At 50.4% G+C, this 19,788-nt stretch overlaps 5 protein-coding genes across 12 annotated transcripts in view; 2 read left to right on the top strand and 3 right to left on the bottom strand.

Moving 5' to 3' along the window:
* Positions 1-9,594, bottom strand: part of LOC122613171 (sodium channel protein 60E) — a 30,527-nt gene extending 20,933 nt beyond the window's left edge. For all 6 annotated transcript variants that reach the window (XR_006325670.1, XM_043787216.1, XM_043787215.1 and 3 more), the window contains exons 1-3: positions 9,503-9,594; positions 8,641-8,790; positions 6,493-7,014 (exon numbers count right to left, since the gene is read on the bottom strand). Coding sequence is in view for 5 of the 6 variants with exons in the window: in XM_043787216.1 (XP_043643151.1) it covers positions 6,493-6,529 (37 nt within the window). In the remaining variant the exon portion in view is untranslated. The remainder of the gene's footprint in view (positions 1-6,492; positions 7,015-8,640; positions 8,791-9,502) is intronic.
* LOC122613173 (mitochondrial thiamine pyrophosphate carrier) lies at positions 91-1,527 on the top strand. Its single transcript, XM_043787222.1, has 2 exons — positions 91-1,321; positions 1,386-1,527. The coding sequence occupies exon 1, from the start codon at positions 350-352 to the stop codon at positions 1,319-1,321; it is 972 nt and encodes a 323-aa protein (XP_043643157.1). The 5' UTR covers positions 91-349; the 3' UTR covers positions 1,386-1,527.
* LOC122612440 (glycine-rich cell wall structural protein 1.0) lies at positions 1,390-2,633 on the bottom strand (the record flags this gene model as incomplete). Its single annotated transcript, XM_043786062.1, has 1 exon — positions 1,390-2,633. A coding segment is annotated over one exon (1,143 nt), but the record flags the coding sequence as incomplete, so codon positions are not given.
* A 660-nt stretch (positions 9,595-10,254) lies between the features above and the next one.
* On the top strand, positions 10,255-12,567 carry LOC122613916 (angiotensin-converting enzyme). Its single transcript, XM_043788337.1, has 4 exons — positions 10,255-11,333; positions 11,450-12,016; positions 12,076-12,389; positions 12,450-12,567. The coding sequence occupies exons 1-4, from the start codon at positions 10,345-10,347 to the stop codon at positions 12,464-12,466; spliced, it is 1,887 nt and encodes a 628-aa protein (XP_043644272.1). The 5' UTR covers positions 10,255-10,344; the 3' UTR covers positions 12,467-12,567.
* Positions 12,568-12,624: 57 nt separating this feature from the next.
* Positions 12,625-19,681, bottom strand: LOC122613087 (sodium/potassium-transporting ATPase subunit beta-1-interacting protein). 3 transcript variants are annotated; one of them, XM_043787086.1, is made up of 8 exons: positions 19,599-19,681; positions 18,220-18,608; positions 18,021-18,158; positions 17,877-17,957; positions 17,622-17,813; positions 17,500-17,560; positions 16,654-16,708; positions 13,882-14,023 (listed from the first exon to the last, which is right to left on the bottom strand). In XM_043787086.1, exons 2-8 carry the CDS (start codon positions 18,277-18,279, stop codon positions 14,011-14,013), a joined length of 600 nt encoding a protein of 199 aa, XP_043643021.1. In that variant the 5' UTR covers positions 18,280-18,608; positions 19,599-19,681; the 3' UTR covers positions 13,882-14,010. The 3 variants fall into 3 exon arrangements, with proteins under 3 accessions (XP_043643020.1, XP_043643021.1, XP_043643019.1); XM_043787085.1 differs by lacking the exon at positions 16,654-16,708 and having other exon boundaries at positions 12,625-14,023; XM_043787084.1 differs by lacking the exon at positions 13,882-14,023 and having other exon boundaries at positions 14,303-16,708.
* Between the last annotated feature and the right edge of the window lie 107 nt (positions 19,682-19,788).

Raw genomic sequence — 19,788 nt, 5'->3', positions numbered from 1 at the left:
CGAAGGGATTAGCACTGGAAGGAGCAGGATATATGGGCATATGCAGACCTCAACAAATGTGGAGGTAAATACGTAGACACCTCACTTATTTTAAGCTTTTACATTATTGTCAGAGAAATTATTGTGTATTTTAAAAATTCGACTAAATAGTAAATTGAAAAAAAACAGTGTGTAATGGGCCGGAGCTTAGAAAGAGCCTAGCCGATTTCTTATACAGTATCAGAAAATTTAGCTTGCGGAATGACAACACACCGCCTCGTCCACATCTGTACAGTGAATAGCTCCTGCCGTGCTGGGGAGCTCGCCCCGGACCGAAAGCCAACCCGTCCATTCCTCGTCACCACATCCGATGCCCGAGAACTCGGTTCAAGTCCAGATAATGCAGGCCGTCGGCGGAGGAATCGCCGGAGCTGCGACGCGGGCCATAACCCAGCCGCTGGACGTGCTGAAGATACGCTTCCAGATGCAGGTGGAACCAGTCACCAACCATCACGGGTCCAAGTACCGAGGGGTCATCCACGCTTTCAAGTCGGTGTACGCCGAGGAGGGAATGCGCGGCATGTTCCGGGGTCACAACTCCGGTCAGGTTCTGAGCATCTCGTACGCTCTGGTGCAGTTCTGGTCCTACGAGCAGCTCCGCTCCATGGCCCACCAGTGGGACTTCTGGACGGAGCGCCCCTTCCTCATGTTTTTCATCTGCGGCGGCATAGCCGGATGTCTGGGCGCCGTGGCGGCCCAGCCGTTTGACGTGGTGAGAACCCAGATGGTGGCCGCAGACCCCTCCTCGCGCCGCAGTCAGATGAACACTTTTTCTGGACTTCGCAAGGTCTATAGAATGGAGGGGTGGACGGGTCTGTCCCGAGGATTGCCCTTCACGCTTGTGCAGGTGTTTCCGCTGGTGGGGGCAAACTTTCTCTTCTACAAGTACCTCAACGCCGCCGTCCTGATGGCCAAGCCTCCCGACCAGCGCCAGGAGATCCACGGAGGCTTCCTCTTCCTCAATGGGGCACTGTCCGGGGTGCTGGCCAAGATGATCGTCTACCCGGCGGACCTGCTCAAGAAGCGCATCCAGCTGATGGCCTTCAAGCAGGAGCGCAAGACCTTTGGCCGCAACCCCGAGTGCCCCACGATCCTGGGCTGCATCACCACCACGTTCCGGGAGGAAGGATTCGGGGGCTTCTATAAGGGGATGTCGCCCACCCTGCTCAAGGCGGGCCTGATGAGTGCCGTGTACTTCTCCATTTATGACATGTTTAAGCGCCACTATATAGCTCCAATGAAAGAGGCGGAGAAAAATCGGCACAAACGTGACAAGCCTTAGGTAAATCACACGCTGGGCAGTTGGCTTAAATTATTACACTAACATGGTTTATTTTGTACACCAGTATCTTGGGAGAATGTGTGGAATATGGATGAGCGAACATGTCAAATATAAGTTAAACGTGAACAGTAGACTAGACGACCAGATGGCCAAGGACGGACATTGCCGTCTACTTCCAGCTTGGGTTGGATCCTGCCCAGCCGCCGGAAGCCGGCGCCGAGTAGCTGTATCCGTCGCCACCGCCGCCGGAAGATCCGCCGTAGGAGCCACCGCTGCCGGAAGCAGCGGCTGCAGCCACCACCTGGGTATCGTAGCTGGATCCGCCGCCACTGCTGTAGCCGCCGCCATGTCCACCGCTGTATCCTCCGGAGCTGTAGGACGAACCAGCGCTGTAGGAGGAGGCGCCGCTGTAAGAGGATCCACCAGAGTATCCACCATCGTAGCCACCGGAGGAGCCACCGCTGTATCCACCAGAGGAGCCACCGCTGTATCCACCAGAGGAGCCACCGCCGTATCCGCCGGAAGAACCATGGGAATCACCAGCTGCAGCAGCAGCCACAATCACCTGGGTGTCATGACCTCCTCCGCTGTGACCGCCACCGCTGTAGCCGCCGTATCCTCCGCTGCCACCATGAGCAGAAGAGTCCGAGGTGGCGGCGATGGCTGCAATGTTGGCGATGGCATGGCCACCGTAACCTCCGCCGTGTCCGCCGCTGCCTCCATGTCCACCATGTCCGTGATCAGAGGACGAGCCAGCGGCAGCTGCGATAGCAGCAATCTTGGCATCATCATGACCGGAGCTATATCCTCCGGAACTGTATCCACCGTGGCCACCGCCACCGCCACCGCCTCCTCCGGCACTGTATCCGTGGTTCTCGGTGATAACAGCATAGGTGTTCACATGGCCACCGCCTCCTCCACCGCCGCTGTATCCGCCATCGTGGGAGTGAACCTCATAGCCGCCACCTCCGTGGCCGCCAAAATCACCGCCTCCGTGGCCGCCGTGATCCCCACCGCTCTCCGGCAGGTGAATGCGGATGTGGACATGCTCTCGTCCGAAGGTGGGCTTGCCCCATACAGCTGGGCTAGCCAGCAGAAGCGCACTGATCTGGGATTGGGAGGAGGGAATCTGTGTTAGGATCCACCTGAACTGACGTGGTGTCGTGCCAAACTCACTATGAAACGGGCTGCCATTTCTCTGGATTCGCTGCGAAGGACTCGAATGATTGCTCGCCTCTGGACCGACTGGAAATGATTCGGCAATCGTGGGCACACGCCGTTTTATAGCCCTCTTCTCCACTCGGGAGCCATGGGGTTATATAAGCGATCGCTCGCCGCGGAGCAAGTGCAGAGATAATCTCTTTCTCCGACGACGAGCTGAATGAAGTGGAGCCAGACCACTGGAGCTTCACGACCGCGACCCATTGAAGGCCACATGGCCGCCTCTTCGTCTTCGTTTTCGTTTTCTTCTCGGCCGTCTGTGGTTCACTCTCCCTTTCCGAAGATCGCGAGAGTGTTGACCTTTCACATCATCCCCAGCATGTGCCCTTTTGCAATCCCGCTCGGCTCACGAAAAAAAAGTGTCCCAAAATTATTTCAAATCCCATGTTGTGATGCCAACCTAAGTGTATCAGTCATCTTTGGTTTTCCATTTTCAATATTTTATATGATAAACAAAACCGGTTTCCTAGACCCATTTAAGATCGCCAAAAGATATCTTAAATTCCTTTTGATATATTTACGTAAGAAAAACATATTTTATATGTCTAGAAACTGTGTCTAGATTTATTAAAGCTGCATAATAAAAAATGTTTTTCTAGTTCTGATTACTATTAACTTTAGTTCTCTTGGAACTAACAAAGTTGGGCTTTAATACACGGCTTCTCCCAGTGTACTAAGTCACTCTCTCCCGAGGAGCATTCGCTTCTGTGCTCTACTTTCTTTCGAGAGAAAATCTGAGTGGCCCTAAGCTTCGTGGGCTGGTCGCCGAAAATAGCTAACACCGAAACTCAAACTGTTGTAATATGCAACTTGACCAGTTCCAGTTTTGGCCCAGAGCTAGCTGCTATTGCTACTTTATCACATCGCCGATGTTGGTTGTTAACCGTTAGGTATTTTGTTGACGTTCATGTTTATGGATTTTATGCAGATACGACGAACTTCCTATTGGCAATTCCTTATTGTTGGTCCAGACTTGCATAACCATTGGCCAAGGGTTGGCCGGATTGGCCAGGTTAGTCAGGTTGGCTGCTGCCCGCTGGCTGCTTGCCGTCGTTAGTCATTAACCCATTGATGGCCGGCCGTTCCCGTGCCGGAAATTAGCAAGATAGGTTTGTTGGCCCCCACGGAGGAGTAGGGAGGAGTGGGGCTATGGGGCTGTGGGGCAGGGAATGAGCCAGGCACTGTTCTTCGGATTGGGCCAGGTCAGGTCCCCTCTTAGAGAGCCAGTTCGGCGAGAGACTCTCGAGCGTTATTGGGTTAAGCCTCGCCTGCAGCAACATCAAAAATATCTTGTCATGCCCCGGCGCTGCAGCCATGGGTTTTGTTCGCGCTTACATCACCATCTCCAAGATGTCCGACTGCTGGCGGAGAGAGGTCATGGCCACTGGCCACCCAACATCCTCAACATCCCCAACACCGCCAACTCACCCACCACTCAGCACGCCCCCTCCGCCCACCGCCCATCGCCATGCTTTCGCTGTTGATTAGCCACTGTTTTCATTAGCAGTGAGTGACTTGGACTGAGCCGAGCCAGCGAATCGGGGCCATCCGGCCATTTCGATTACGTCGCTGATTATCATTTCTCATCTGGCAGCTACCAAGCTATGCAGCTAGGCAGCTGACTGCTCGCCAGATTCCATCACTGCCGAATAATAATTAATCCACATTTAAACTGTTTCGGATTGTAAACAAAGCGGGCTTACATAAGGAACTAGCTGGGAGCAGCGAGCGGGACACCGACGCAATAATCTGTTGCCAATCAAACCACATCGACGGTCATAATCACGATGCTGGGGCGAATGAAGTTCGAGCTGGAAGCCGCTGTGCTGGAGCCCATGGCTACATGGCCTGCACTCCGGTGCCATCGGAGCATCTTTCAATGGGGATTACATCTTCAGCTGGCGAGGGCCATGCTCACGATGATGAAGCTGCTTCTGCTGCCGCGGCGATGACGGCAATGACGATGGGCAACCGGTTGGCGGTCGCACATTAACATCAGATGCAACAAAGACGCACATCTTCCCCATATTGCATAATCGACCCGGGCTCGCGACTCGAAACTCCAGACCTGCTGCCGCATCTTCACGCGGAAGCAAAGTCATTCTCAAGGCGCCCAAAAACAAAAAAGGAAATTGCACACCGACACAGAAAACTTAAAAGCAGCTAGCAACGTGCAATGTCGTGGTTTTCCCAAAAAACCAGTTGCATCCACACACGGAGAGAAAAGTTGTTGAATCACTTGTCATGCAATGTTCTTAAAAACTGCAAATTGTGCGGAGAAAGTGTAGAAAGTCAAATCGATGTTCTTCTTTATTAATAGGTACTCTAGCAATTCGTAATGGACTGACTGCATTGTTTCTGATTTTCCGGTTTTATATTCAATGTTTTTTGTTTTTAGTGCAGCCATTGTTGCAGTTGCAACTGGCGCTGTTGCCTCTGTTGCAGTTGCAGCTGCGCAGACCTTTGAGCAAGTTCAATGGTGACGGGAATGGGAATGGAAATTGAAATGGGATTGCGATTGGGACTCGGAGCGGAGCGGAGGCTTAGGGGGTGGGGCAATTACGCCCCTCGCAGTTGGGGCACTTTCCATACAGTGCTCTCGACTGCTTCCTGGCCCTGGCCAAAATCCAAATCCAATTCGAGACTGGCAAGGCGGAAAGGAAGGTGGTCGGTCCAGGCCCCAGCCCAGCCCAAGCCGAGCCGAAGGAGAAACCGAAACACTGGCTGCAGTGATGCGGGACCAACAAAAGTGAAAAAGTGAAAAAGTGAATCGGTAGGATAAAGCGAGATGCAGCAGCAATTGCTCTACATATTTAATTAGTTTCCGTTTCCGTTCATATTCGTAATCCGCAGCTGGCAGCGCCCGCTGGCCTTTGTGCATTGTTCACCTCCCCAATGAATATCCTCCGCTGACAATGGCGCCCTGCTCCCTGCTCCCTGTGCCCACTTATCAACCCAAGGCCCACCCACCCGCTCCTGCCGAAAGGACAAATGGCGCTCTCTATCGGCGCCTGCGAAAACGATTGCGTAACTTATGGCCAGTCATCAGCCGAAACTTTTGCGTCCGGCAAAAGCGCTTCCCATTTTCGATTTGTTTATCATTTATTTAAACGGCCTTAGGGTCGCCCTGCCCGCCATTAAGCTGGTTCGATTCCATTTTCGTTTTATTGGCCAAGACCCAGGACACAGGACCCGGGACACAGGACACAGGAACCAAGTGCCCAAGACCCATGCCCATGCCATGCCCCACATCCGAGGCACAACCGGCACAGCAATCGCCCAGCACACAATGAGCAATGCTATTTAATTATGTTGATGAGCAGGACCGGACAGCGGACAGGAGTTCGGGAAGTGGCAGGAAAACGCTCAACACGCACAAAAAGCAAATGCCTTCGGTCCTGCCACCCCCAACTGCCTTTATGTGGCACTGTGGGTGGCTGCCACACTGAACTTTTGGTGTGTGTGCAATAACCTGATGAAGAATGTCCGACTTTGAGCTCATAACTCGGCCTACTAATATATTGTTTGCCATTTGTCAGCTTGAAGTCAGATAAGAAGTATGCGGCATGTAGAAGGAAACTTAAACAGACCCACAAATTAAGTAGAATTCAAAGTACAAGTGTAATGACTCTATAGAACGAAAATCCTGTAACTTCAGTCATGCGACAACTGGGCTTCCACAACCACTGTGCACGACTCTCTTTGGTTGGCGTGCAGGTGTCGTTGTCAGGATGTCGGAGGAGCTGATTGAGGAAGGAGGAGGAGCACAAGTCCTGCCCTGTGACACCTGCCCTCCTGACCTTGCACACTCCCGCATACAGATTTGATGGCCTCCCGCTTACTCCTCCAACTCCCCGCTGGACACCTCGGGAATAATATTTATGAGGCCGGGTGGCTTGGAAAACTATCAATAGCAGTATCAGGAGGGCTTAGCGGTTTAGGGGACTCACCTTTCTCATCGTTGGACGTCGCTTGATCATCACTCATCTTGACTGATTGTCGTCGTTTTGTTGGGTGCTGCTGTCTCTGGTTGCGGTTGCTTCTTGGTCCTTAGCCTCGTCGTCGTCGTCGTCCTGGGCGAGGTCCTTAGGGCAGCTGCATGCCGCGGTCGCGCTCTCTCTTGCCAGGCTTCTCACTCGACTTTCGAACACTAGTCATATGTCTATCTCACTTTTCAAGCGAGCGGATCGCTCAGTTTACCGATAATATTGTCACCGTTCCCTTTGTTAACCATGTTGTGCCTAGTATCTACTATTGCTGTTGCTTTTGTTGCTGTGCTTATCACGCTGGGGGCTTTCATGATGTCTTCTGCTATTGCTATACTATGCAAATCTTATGACTACGACCGTTTCCAATAATGGCATTTGGCATCGCCCCAGCTCAGTTCCTCCGCCTCGTCTACTTCTATTGTGAGCTTTGGCTTTGTTGTGCTGATTATTGCTTTACATTTTGCGATGCGATGCGTAGGTTTCCTAAACGAAAGAGAGATTTCGATGTAAGTGGAAAGATTTAAGCTTATGTAAGTAGGGGGAATGAGAGTAAATTAAATCGCCTCTGCCGGCAATTGCTCTGCGTCGTGTCATGTAACGGTAATTGGTAGCGCGCTAATCCCCGGCAGCTCAAAGCACCCGCACCAATGCGCGCGGCTTACACACAGAAAAAAAATAGAGATTGTTTCAAGGGTAACCAAAAAATGTGTTCTTTGAAAAACATACGATGAAATATATTTGTAAACTCTGTTTATTGTACTATCCCTACAGTCGGCCCGTTGGTTTCCGACCAGACAATCTAATTACTAGGGGGAAATGCTGGTAAATGAAAACAAGGAAATTAAAAAGAGAAACACATTTACGGATTTCGTTACATGAAACAAAAAGAGCAGTCAGCACCGAATGTATACTTCCTCAAGACTAAGAAACAGCTTTCTGCGAGTGCAGTACGTATACGCAACGTAACGACTCACTCGACTTACGTATGTGTAATGTGCGTAACGGAAGAGATAAACACCTGAAGGGGGAGGATGCGGATTGGGACGAGGGCCGGGAAATGAGTGCCGCTTTAAGTCTTAAAGCTTGAGCGAGATAAAGTTAATTAACATTATGGGCATACCCAACACACAATCTAGCATCGCCTGCACAGACACACACACAACACAAGTAAGATACAAGAATTGATAAATGGCGCCCAACGAAGAAGCAATGAGGTTGCGTGGGCAGTGGCGTGGGAAGTGGGGCGTGGGGCGGGGCGGGGGCTGCTTATTGCTCAGCGCTTTGTTGATGCTGCTCCCGGCATTGTTGTGCATATACTATATGTGTATGGTATGCATGTGTATGGGTGAGTATGGGTGTGTAGGTGCTTGTGTAGGCCGGTGCTTCCTGTTGTGTTCCTCGCAAACTTCTTGACACGTCTGCGAGCAACTGGCAACTCGCAACTGGCAGCAAAAATGGAAAAGCGGTAGATGAAGGCGCCCATAAAATATTCAATATCAAGTTTCCACCGCCCCGTTATGGCAGTTGATGTGATGTTTGCTGGCGGAAATTCGCTGGCAGTGGCAGGGATGTGCCATTACGCCTGGAGGCTGGGCGGTCGTGTGCCATTGGAGATCCACCTGCATTTGCTGGTCTGTCCGGACACACACACAAATCGGCAAAAACACTTTTATTACAACAATGAGAGCGGCGCTCGAGGCATTAAACAGTGTGTTGTTGGCTTTCAATTGTTTGGTGGGGTCTTCCCCTTAGGGGCGGGGATACTCGCTTCTGTTTCTGGTTTCTGCTTTCTGGGCGTGACCAGCGGTTGGTTTTAAAGTTGGCTCATAAAAGTGCTGCTTTGGCAGCTGGCAGAGCTTTGCCAGTTGGCCCCTAAAGTTGTGCTACGAATTTTGTTCTCGGTCCCCTTCCGCCATTTTTGCTCTCTCTTTCGTGCGAACAGAACAGAACAGAACGAAGCGATTCGAAACGAAACGAAGCGAAAGTGTGGCCACCTAGTTAAGTGCACATCAAGGGCTAATTTATGGCCAGGACATTGTTGTTGTGTTGGAACCCAAACTTCCCTCCAAGCACTAACACACGCACACGCGTATGAATTTTCGATTTTACCTTTAAGCTACGGCCATCAGTTTTTTTTTTGTATTCTCCGCTGGCTGCAGTTGTCGGATGTTCGGGATGATAGCTGGGCTTTATGTAATCGCTTGTGTGCTTGCACTCCGGCAATTTCTATTTCTATTTTCGTATTTCACTTTCTTGGGCCTGCAACACACGCACACAAGGCACACTTACACACGTGAACACGTACACCTTCACTCGCACTTTAACATCGACTTCCCAACACTGGCTCACTCACTATTCCCGATCCAGTTGTTTTTGCGCCTGCTGCTGTGTTTTATTTGATTTTATTTTACATTAATTACATTTTTATTTAGTCGCAACTGTGCAACAATGTGAATGTGAGTGGGTGGGGAAGTTGAAACGGAACCACCAACAAAAACAGAAACAGAACAAAGCAAAAAACTTCGGGCACGCACATTGTTTGACACACGCACACACACACACACACACACACACATAAAAGCGTACTGGCAGTCTAAGAAGTGTTATTACAATTTACTGTTGATTTCTTTCGCGGCCCAAAGGGTGAGTGCGAAAGAGATAGCACAGTGGCCTCCCTGCCAGCGCACGTGTGTCTGTGTGTGTGCCAGCAAAAGCGTGCGAAAGAGCGCGAAAATGTAGGTTAGTTTCCGTCGTGGCCCCTCCCCCACCGCCTCCCTTCACCCACTCAGTAGCAGCAACAACAATATGCAGCACACATTTCACTCTATTTTTGGGCGCTGAAGAATTTTCATCGCACCGAATGCACTTGCGATGGTAACGCGCTTGGCTGTGCGGCTGTGTGGGTGCGAGTTCTGCGTTATGTTCCATGCCCTTTCAGGCTTTTCACTGCCTTTCACTTTTCACTTTTTACCATATTCCTTGGTTTTTTCACTTCACACTAGGACACTATGACACTGGGCCACTGTAAGTACGTGCGCTCGCATGGCGACTGCTCGGTTCTAAGGTTCGTCGGAGACTGAGCTCGGCTAACGGGTTTCCTTTCCGTTTGACGTAATCTGCAGGGCGACCGCGATGCAGAGCGATGAAAAAATACACACGCGAACTTCCCACTATTCTCTCGAAAAGGACTCGCGCGGGAAATGCTCTCACGCTCGGCTTCGTGCTCGGACTCCCCCTGCGCCCTCGCGTTTGCTTGTAGGTCAGCCGGCATAAACAAATGCCGTGCCACATGCCACACGAGCGACGACGAAGTTCCCACTATTTCTCCGATTTAAATTCCGAAGCCTCCGCTGCTGCACCGCGGGGCAAAGGACTACCGCCGCTGTCCCTTCCTCGGAAGGAATATGTCAAAATGATTTAGCTTGAATATGGGCCACTGGCTAACAAAACCAGCAGCATGCGGACGCTGTTCATCAGTCCAAAATGGTGTAAGGATGGCCTCTCTTCTCCGCCTTACCCACTGCGATTTCCGCCTCGGGCTGGCACACTCAGCGTATACGTAATGTCGGAACACAAGCACGTAACGTATACGCAACGTTTGCTTGGGGAGATCGCTAGCTGGGCTTCTTTCGCAACTACAGATAAGCCCAACTAGCGCCGGACTTAGAATGATAAGCCTGCGGCTCGACTGGCAGTGTCGACTCAGTTCTGCTCGAGCTGCCACCAGAGTCGGAAGCAAATCCAAATCCCAAGTCGCATTCGAAAGCACTCAGATAACCTTATCAAGGCGAAACGGAAGCCAGCCAAGTAAAAATGCGCTTGCCATTTTTAGGAGTATCGCTGGTCCTTCTGCTCACCGTAACCTTCGGAATCTGCCAATCCAACTATGAACTGGCTACCAATCGCATACTTGACAGAGCCAAGGACCGCATGCGCCACGTGTGGAGTCTGAACCGCAGGATCTTCGTGCAGCTCACGGCCAAGGGAAAGTCGCCGCTGGGCGGACAGGTTCTCAACTCCAAGCAGGAGGTAGAGGCGGAGACCTATCGACTATATTACGACTTGGCGGGCAACCTCAGCGTTGTGTCAGTGGCTGAGTTGGATGACCCACTTCTTCGCAGGCGCGTGCAGCGAATGGCCAAGTTGCAGCTGCAGGGCCTGCGGCCAAAGGACTACGAGCAGGCCAAGGACCTTCTGCGCCAGATTCATAACTTTGTCAACGGACCACTGGTCTGTCCCTACGAGGACTGCTCCACCCGTGGTTCGCTGGCCATGTACCCGCAGATCATGAACAAGAACATGCACACCAAGCTATACGAGGATCTGGTCATCAACTGGAAGGCCTGGCGCAGGGCCATCAACGAGAAGGACGTGGCCAAGAACACGTTCATCGGCTACGTTCGGCTTCTGCGGATCGCTGCCACCTACAACGGACATGTGACTCCCTCCCGCACATGGTACCTCAACTACGACACGGAGAACTTCCAGGCTGAAATGGAGGCGGTCGTGTGGGAGATAATGCCGCTCTACCGGGAGCTGCACGCCTATTTGCGTCGAGAGGTGCAAACTACATACCCAAAGGCGGACACGAAGAGCGACGGCGCCATCTCCGCTCCCATTATGGACCAGATCCTGTCGCAGGACTGGTACCCCCACCAGTTCTTTCGCACACCGCACCAAGGCAGACAGCACCAGTTGCCCTCTGTTCATCGGCGGCTGGAGGAGGTCCTGGTGACGCCCGTCAAAATCAACCGCAAGGCCGCCGAGTTTTTTGAATCGTTGGGCTTAATGGTGATGCCGAAGTAAGTGGTATTGACTTTAAATTTAAATTCCAGAAAAATAGGATATATTTATATTATGTATTAAAAATAACGTAAATGCTTGGTTGAAGTTAATAGAACCCATTTTTGGGGGACAGCATTTTTTACGACCGCTTTTCCCGCCGGATGAACGACGAGGAAGGCGGAGCTGAGTGCAAGTCGCAGGTGTTTTACTTTCCGCCGGACGTGGCGCTGCGCTACTGCCCCAAACTGGACTACAAGAAGATGATGCAGATTCACGGAACGATGGCCGAACTGCAGTACCACCTCTACAAGATGCAACTGCCCTTTGGTCTGGACACGGAGCCATGTCCTGGATTTGGAGCTGCCATAGCGGAAACTGTCATCCTGGCATCAGGCACTCCACGCCACCTGCACCGTCTCCACATCCTGCTGAACGACAGCCTTACGGAGGAGCAGTCCCTGAACCGCCTCTTCCGCATGGGTGTGCACACCTTGATCGCCTTGCCGCAGTACTTCATCAATGACAAGTTCCTCGTGGACGTTATGGACGGACGGATCGGAGTAAAGGACTATAACTGCGCTTACTGGGGCCTACAGGACAAATACGCCGGAGTTCAGCCGCCATTACAACGCCTTAACAAGGACTTCGATCCGGATTTCAAGTTCTATCGCGGATTAAATCCGGAGACCTCCAACACCAAGTCAGTGTGCATCACTTGTATTTGATGGCTAAGAATTTTCTATTCCCCGACCCCCACAGAAAATTTCTGGCCGAGATCCTGGGCTTCCAGTTCTACCGTTCCTTTTGCCTGGCAAGTGGCCAGTACAAGCCCGGTGATCCCGCTTTTCCACTTCACAATTGCGATTTCTACGACAGCAAAGAGGCAGGCAAGAAGATTCGCGACATGATGCAGCTGGGAGCCACTCGGCACTGGCGGGATGTCATGGAGATAGCCACCGGGGAGCGAAAGTTGAGCGGACGTGGTATCCTAGAGTACTTTGCCCCACTTTTCACGTGGCTGAAGGAGCGCAACAAGCAGATGGACATCGAGCCGGGCTGGGATGCAGATGAATGTGAGTATTGGTGGAGATATCCATCACTTGTAGTGTCACAAGTTTTCTTACTTTTTTCAGTGTGTCGCAGGGACTGAGATCCCAAGTATCTACCGGTATATATAAACCAATTACCTAAGATGAAATATATATGAACATAAACAACTTAGTATTGAGTAAATGATCTGAATGAACAGTACACATTAATGGGTTTTCTTTTTTATCAATCTGTTCTGATATTTAAATAACCGAATCATTATTTTAAGTATTTATTTACAAAGGCACTTTGGTAAAACGACAGAAACTTACGTATAAATTAAGCACTACAGATATCGTTATATTACGGATCAAGTATAAGCTATCCATGTGGTTAAAGCACGAAGTGGTTGCCTTGGCTTGTTGCACAAGATAATATATGTTTTGGGCGTGGGGTGATGGCTTGATGAAGATTGTGTTTAATTCAAGATCCATGTGCGACGATGAAAACCAAGACCCAATGGCGGACTACATGGTCGTCTCAGAGTCGGGCGGCGTGTGGTAGTTAAGATTGTAGGCGGGCGGACCGTTGTTGAGAAAGGCCATTGAGCGGATGCTTTCCCGCGAGGCAGTCCTTTTGGAGAAGGACATGGTGCTGACGTAAGCAGGCGCCGGATCCATTGGCGGCGGTGGAGGATACTGCTGCTGCTGCTGTTGTTGTAGTTGCAGTTGCATGGGATGCTGTTGGTAGAGGGGCGGCGTACAAGGAGCCTGCGGTGGACTGGCGCTCGCTCCATTCAGTCCAGCGAATACGTTCTCGCCAGCGGCATTCCCGTAGGCTGTGGAGAGTGGCCGTGAGCCGTGAAAATTCGAGTAGCTGGAGCGCACTGAGGGCGGTCGATTGTTGTACGGTTCATCGGGTGCGTGACCAACGTCGTTTAGGTGCGTCGTGGAGTGTTGATAACTGGGGTTGTAGTGCCCTCCACCGCCCGCGTGCAGAGTTGATGATGCAGCAGCAGATGGCAGAGGTGGTGGCGGCGGAAGGCTCGGCGGCTCCTCCAGCGCTCCTAGACCGTTGGTATTGTAGTAGATGGGGTCCAGCGGAATGTTTTTGCGGTAGCTGTGGTAGTAGTGCTCGTTGGGTTTGCCCAGACTTCCCAGTTGGCTGCCGGAAGCATTGGTGTTGTTAACAAAGTCATTGTTGAGCGACTGCAGGTTGGAGGCAGTCAGCGAGAGTTTGTCCTGACGGTGGAAGGAACCCAGGTGAGGCTGCTGCTGCTGTAGCTGCTGGTCGATGATCTTAGTCACCGGGTTCTGATGATACTTCCGGCGGGAGCTCCGAGTGCTGCTCCTCACATAGCTTCCGCTACTGCTGTCTCCGCCCCCACGTCCACTGTGTCCGTGCTTGGATCGCAGGGTGCCGCTTGATCCGTGGTATGACCGCCTGCTAGAGCCTCCTCCATTTGACTGCCTTCCTTGGGTGCCGCGCGCCATGACCGATCGCCGCTTGACGCGTCGTGGTGTCATCGGCTTGGGACTCAGTTCGCCGCCATCTTGGTCGCCCCGGGGATCGCCCAGTCCCAAGGAGTGGCCGCCATGCCGGATGGTGTCGGTGCTGCTGCCGAATTCGATGGAGTACAGCGACTGGCGGTGTTTAGACTGCTTGCTAATATGCTTCACTGCGCCGGGGAGAACAATATAGGATCAGTGGGAGATTGTTAAGAGCGTTAAGCCGCGGATACAATGCTCAAAGTTACCTTGGCTTATTTTTGAGTGTGCTTTTGTGATTGGAGCTGTTAAACAAGTTGGATTAGCTACGTTCGGAGAGAGTCAATGGTTAGCGGTTGGTTAGAGCCACAAATGCTACAAAAAGCCAGCTACCAGTAAGAGAGCAACTTAGGAGGATAGAAGGATCGGCTACGAGAAAGGCTTCCGACACAGAGATAGATTACCCGTAGTATGGTGTAAATGAACATTTTTATTGGAAACGTTTTCAATCTCATCGAGAATTGGCACCAGTCAGCGCAACTCGCATGGCTAAAGATGGGGGATCTATCTAAAACAGTAGTGTCTACGCTAAATGGATTTAGATCTGCTCTGCTTATGCATTTTGTGGCCTCAAGCTTAATACTAGACTTAACATTTCTATACATAAATCTAAACGTTTTTACGTTTGCTTGCGCTTGTATAACGAATCTCACACTTAACGGAATAGGCAACTTCTTGTATGTGTTCGATAACTAAAGTTAGCATCGTAGTACATTTCGTAATCAAGGGCAAATACATTCATATGTATTACTAGTTAAACAACAAAAGGCAACTCTTGGGGAGGCTGCGCTCTCCCGCACATAACATCGGTATATATATGTTGTATATTCTAATCTCTATTCCGTCATTCATCCAAGGCATCTGGTTGCAATTGGCTCAAAATTTCATTTATCTTGCTCGTATTCTCAACAAATTGTCATATCCTTTTCTTGATAATGATTTTGTGACATTTTCGTTTTTTAAATAATCGTTTGTCGTTCATGTTTGTTTTCAGTTATCACAGATCAACATAAAAATTGTTAGGCTTGCATTTTGTCACGACTTTCCACGCCTTCTATCACAATTCGAGGAAAGTCTCTACTGTTCGCACGTATGTGAATTATTAATTAGATTTACACAATTAAAGTCAGCTCAGCAAGGCATCATTCAAATCGATAAACGCCTGCATGGGAAGCTATGGTTAGGACCTGTTCTTAGCCAGGTTAGCCGGCTGGTTAGGCACAACAAAGAAACAGCAACACCTATGTATATGAAGGGTTTTATGTGTTTAGGGATCGAGTGATCCTGGTAGAGTTAGTAACAGCCATCCTGCCTAGGCAGAAAGCATGAGTAAGAGAGAGGAGGAGCAAGTGCAGCGGGACGTACTTAAGTCTAACCCTGCACGCCCACTATCGAGTTGCAGAAAGAACGAGGACGGGACTTTTGACCGCTACCGCCGCGACCACTCCGACGATTCACGTGCGGAGCAGCCTCAGCCTCGACCTGTTCCATTAGGCGATCGTCGCTCTGAGCGCGTACCACGTAACCAGGAGGTGTAGCGCGAATCTGGTCGCAGAAGTTCACGGGATTTGATGGCCTTGGTCGACGGTTACTGCGACGTACCATGGGCGACCCATGGGGGACGGGGTGGGGCACTTGAATGGGAAGTCCGGGTCCAATCTTGCTGGGAATTGCATAGCGCTCGGCCACTTCCGGAGAGAGATCTAGGTAGGGCGCCTGACCCAAGCGCTGATGGATGTGAGGCCGCACTACCGGCGGAGGCGGGGGCGTCAGCATCTGATCGTGGTCTGGCTCGGACTCGCCATCGGCGTCCTCATCATTTTGCACCTCCTGGCAGTTGTGCATGGGCACCGTGGGCAGAGGAATGTGAGTCGGTCGTCGGGCATTGGAATTTGACCCCAGGCGGAGGGAAGAGGGCAGACCGTTCTGGTCGTAGGGATAGGCGTTGTTGTTGGGACTAGAGCGAGAGTTGGAGTGGAAGACGAGGTGAGGCTGGGCGTTGTTGTTCTCGCCCAGAAAAAGACTGTTTGGAGTGGGACTTTGAAAGGGGACGTAGGTGACACCGTGTTCTCCGGGAGCAAATTGTTGCAGCGAAAAGTTGTCTTCGTCGTCCTCGAGACTGCGCGACAGGCGATCAAGCGGACGGACGGGCGAGGATATACCCATGGCCGGATTGCATTCTCCAGAAATAGGATAATCAGATTTGGGCGGCCTGGGCTTGTGATGAATGCGGGCGAAATGAGAACTGCCCTGGAGCGAGTCGGGGCTCTGGAATATGCTGTAGTTGCTGTTGCTTAGGGAGTTCCCGGCTAGGTAGGGGCTCGAGTTTTGCAGGGAGGCGTACGAGAGCGACGGCGTGGTCTGGGGGGACATGGGACTGGGGCTGACGGGTGCCTTGGAGTGGTGCTGTCGATGGCGGCGTAGGCTACTGCAGTTGCTCCCCTCTCCGCCTGTGCGCTGGGTTACATGGTTGTTTGAAGGGTGACTTTGGGGTTGGAATGATGCGCTGCGGTTATTTGTTGTGTTTGGCGGCAGTAGCGCAGGCGCGCGCTGGTGGAGATTATTGTTCAGTGTATTATTGTTGCTGCCGCTCAACTGGTAGTTCTTATTGAAGTGGTGTAGTTTGGGTTGCTGCTGTTGCTGATGATGAAAGAGTTTCAGTGAGTTCTGCTGCGGCTGCTGGTGCTGCAGTTGCAGATGCTTATTTGATTGCATGGTGGCGCTTGCGGATGTTGTGGGTATACTTGTATAGCTCACGTACATTGGGTGCACCACGGTATGCTGTGGACTCTTCGCGTCGCCGTTCATGAAATCGACTGAAAACCAGAAATTGATTAAGATGCTTTAACAATTAACAGAGGAAAACATCGGAGGCAGCAGGACACTGTGCAGCACCCAGAAGCTTTTTACTAATTATTGGACTAGTCAAAAGTAATTAATTTAGCTTCTTATTTGTGAAAATGAATATGTTTTTATGTTGTTTCTGTAGCTATTTGTAAATTAAACGAGCTTTAACCTTCACATTTCATATCATGTAATTCAATTCATTTCGGAGCATCTATCTGAACTTTGCCTAGAGCTGCACAGTGTCGCTGTCCATATGCAGATACAACGTTTCTGATTTCTTGATTATGAGTAATGACAAATACATAACATGAATAACAATACGATTATATGGTATGTGAGTAAAATGTTTTAAAAGGCATATGTATAGATGCTCACAATTCAAATGGACACGTCATAATGGTTAATATAGGATACAATATATGTTTAAGTCGAAACCATAATTTTCTGGGGGTACAGTCGCATTCCAGGTTGCGGGTTTTTGGGTAGGGAGGCAAGAGCCTTCTTATCGACATCCTGATATAATCGAGAATAACAATAAGCAATTGACTGAATTCTCGATGACAACTTTACAAACATTGCTTACACATAGAGGAATATTGCAGGCTTTGGGAGAAAAGGAAACAAACACCACAGTGCACAGTGAGACCCGAAAGTGAAAGATCTTATGGGGATGAGAGGGGTTAGCAATGACCGTTCCCGGTTAGTGATGTTTATGACAGACGAGCATGTTTCCTATTCGCATTCAGAGAGCGCCACTTACATCTGTCGTCCTCGTCAAGAAATATGCAACTAATCAGAATCGCACCGAGTATGCCGAGCAACTGTGGGAGTGGGCGAGACAATTTACGCAATTCAGGCGACTTAATCCAGTGGAGCACTTACCGCCAGAGCGCACTGCACCCCCGAGTGGGTGATCTCCACCAGCGGGTAGTCCAGCAGGCAGCCTTCCACGCGCTCCGGCCGCTGGGGACGGAACGAATCGTCTGCGGCCATGTTGTAGGTGGGCTTGCAGCCGTACCCATTCGCCTCGAACCAGGATACGCTGCCAGTGCCCAGGTTGAGCAGGTCACTGTCCTGTGAAGAGAGATCCGCCTAGTTAAGTAAAGAAATGTCTCTCATGGAGCTATGTTAACTCACCCTGTTCAACTGCCCCACATTTAAGTAGAAGCAAATGAGGAAGGCGTTCCACCCGATCCACAGGAAGTTCCATATTAGATACTGCAGGCGGGCACACAAAATAAATTGGGGTTATCGCATAGATATGGTAATCAGGGCACTTACGGTGATGATGTATTTAACGCGAAAGTGGTAGGCGCCGTAAAACCCGAATATGATGAACAGAATGTGGAAAAAGTTCACTAGGATGGGCGCCCACATGTATCCGAGGAAGTCGAATACCTGACGCTCGATAATCGTTATCTAGGGGGAGCGGTTGGCTGTAGACTTTGAATTGTAATCATCCGGAGCGCTGACTACTCACCACTTGCAGGAAGCATATTGACAGCAAAAAGTGTCGCCGCGTACACGAGCACGAGCCCATCACATCGTCATTCCATTCAGAATTTGAATAATAAATAAATCCGCTCTCCCCGTCGCTATCTGTCTTTCCAGCTAGCTGTCTACTTCAGTCTATCGTGGCCTTATCGGGACTGGAACTGGTGGCTATCGGCGGCTGTAGCTGAGTCTCCTAGTGGCATTTCCGCGTCGCCTGCAGACCTGCTGCAAGTCAAGCGTGGCAAGTGCCGCTCTACCTCTGCCTCTTGGCCTCTCGCTCGCACCTCGAGAACGAACAGGTGCAGGGGTTTCCAGGGGCAGGGTGGGAGCGAGAAAGAATGCAGCTGCCCCGTCGAGCAGCGAACAAAACCTGATCTGTGTGAACCGAGAGTAAATAAAGAGAAATTAAGCCAAATGAACTGCGCTACCGAGAGAATCCCTGCTTAAACAGAGCTGGCGAGGGTACTAGTTCCTGGAACCTCGGGTACTCATGATTTCATGAATATAACTTGAGTCATGCCTCCTAAGTTTCCGGAAGATGAGAGGTTCCAGAAATATGTTATCTATAAATTCTAATTCAACATGAACCATCAAGTGAGCTGAATAAGTTATTTTGAAAACAACTCTAAATAAATCACCATATGAACGCAGTAATTTATAGAATGCTCTTGCCCTGGCAAAGTCATGGGTACCAAACTATTCCACCTAGGTACGAGCACAGAGGTACTGCCCATGCCCCACACCGCCGCTCACACACACTCGCGCACACGGAATGCTCCCTACCAACACACTCGAAGCGAGGGGCTCACGTAACTTGAACCAAGCACGCACTATTTTCGCCCATTTCATCTACGCGAGCACAAAAGTGTTATATACATATATGTATTATGGATTTCAACAGCGTCTGCTTAGTGTCCAGGTCAAGTATGAGCAATTAATTAATTAGCACACAGACACAGCCAGAGATGCTCCCGCATCTTCATTCCAGTGCGAGTACGCCATGTCTATATTTGAGGCCCCTCACAGATCGATCGGTGATTGGACGTAGCTTGGCGGCACCCGGTAATCAAATTAAACTGTAATTCAATGGACAACGCATGACGCGCTTTATTTGTCACTCGAATATGACTCAAACCGAGAACTCAATTTCATTTGTTTTCCACTTGCGACACGGAAGCCCCACTACAACCATGCACACAAACACACACACACACACACGGGCAGGAACGAAAGATACGCTGCATTTAGATTCCATATGCTTGGAACGGCCCTAACGCAGCGAAATCGACACAGCACCACTCCACTTTACATAATACGCAGCCACGGCGATTTATTATCTCGGAAATTAACGCTTTTCGGACTTACGCTGGGAACAAGTGCGCGAGCAAACGGGACAAACAATTGAAATAACTGAGCAGTGTGACCGTGCTACGAACGATAAGAATTCCTTTCGACCTGAAAAAAACGCCAAAAAAAAATACCATTTCAGTTTTCAGAAATACCAATCGTTAGAAATGGTATTTTCCGTTACTTTTCAAATGTGATCTACCATAAT

Source organism: Drosophila teissieri, chromosome 2R (assembly GCF_016746235.2).
Source record: "Drosophila teissieri strain GT53w chromosome 2R, Prin_Dtei_1.1, whole genome shotgun sequence".
Classification (NCBI taxonomy): Eukaryota; Metazoa; Arthropoda; class Insecta; order Diptera; family Drosophilidae; genus Drosophila; species Drosophila teissieri.
The sequence above is the reverse complement of the archived record's forward strand: the minus strand, read 5'-3'. Positions and strand labels throughout refer to the sequence as shown.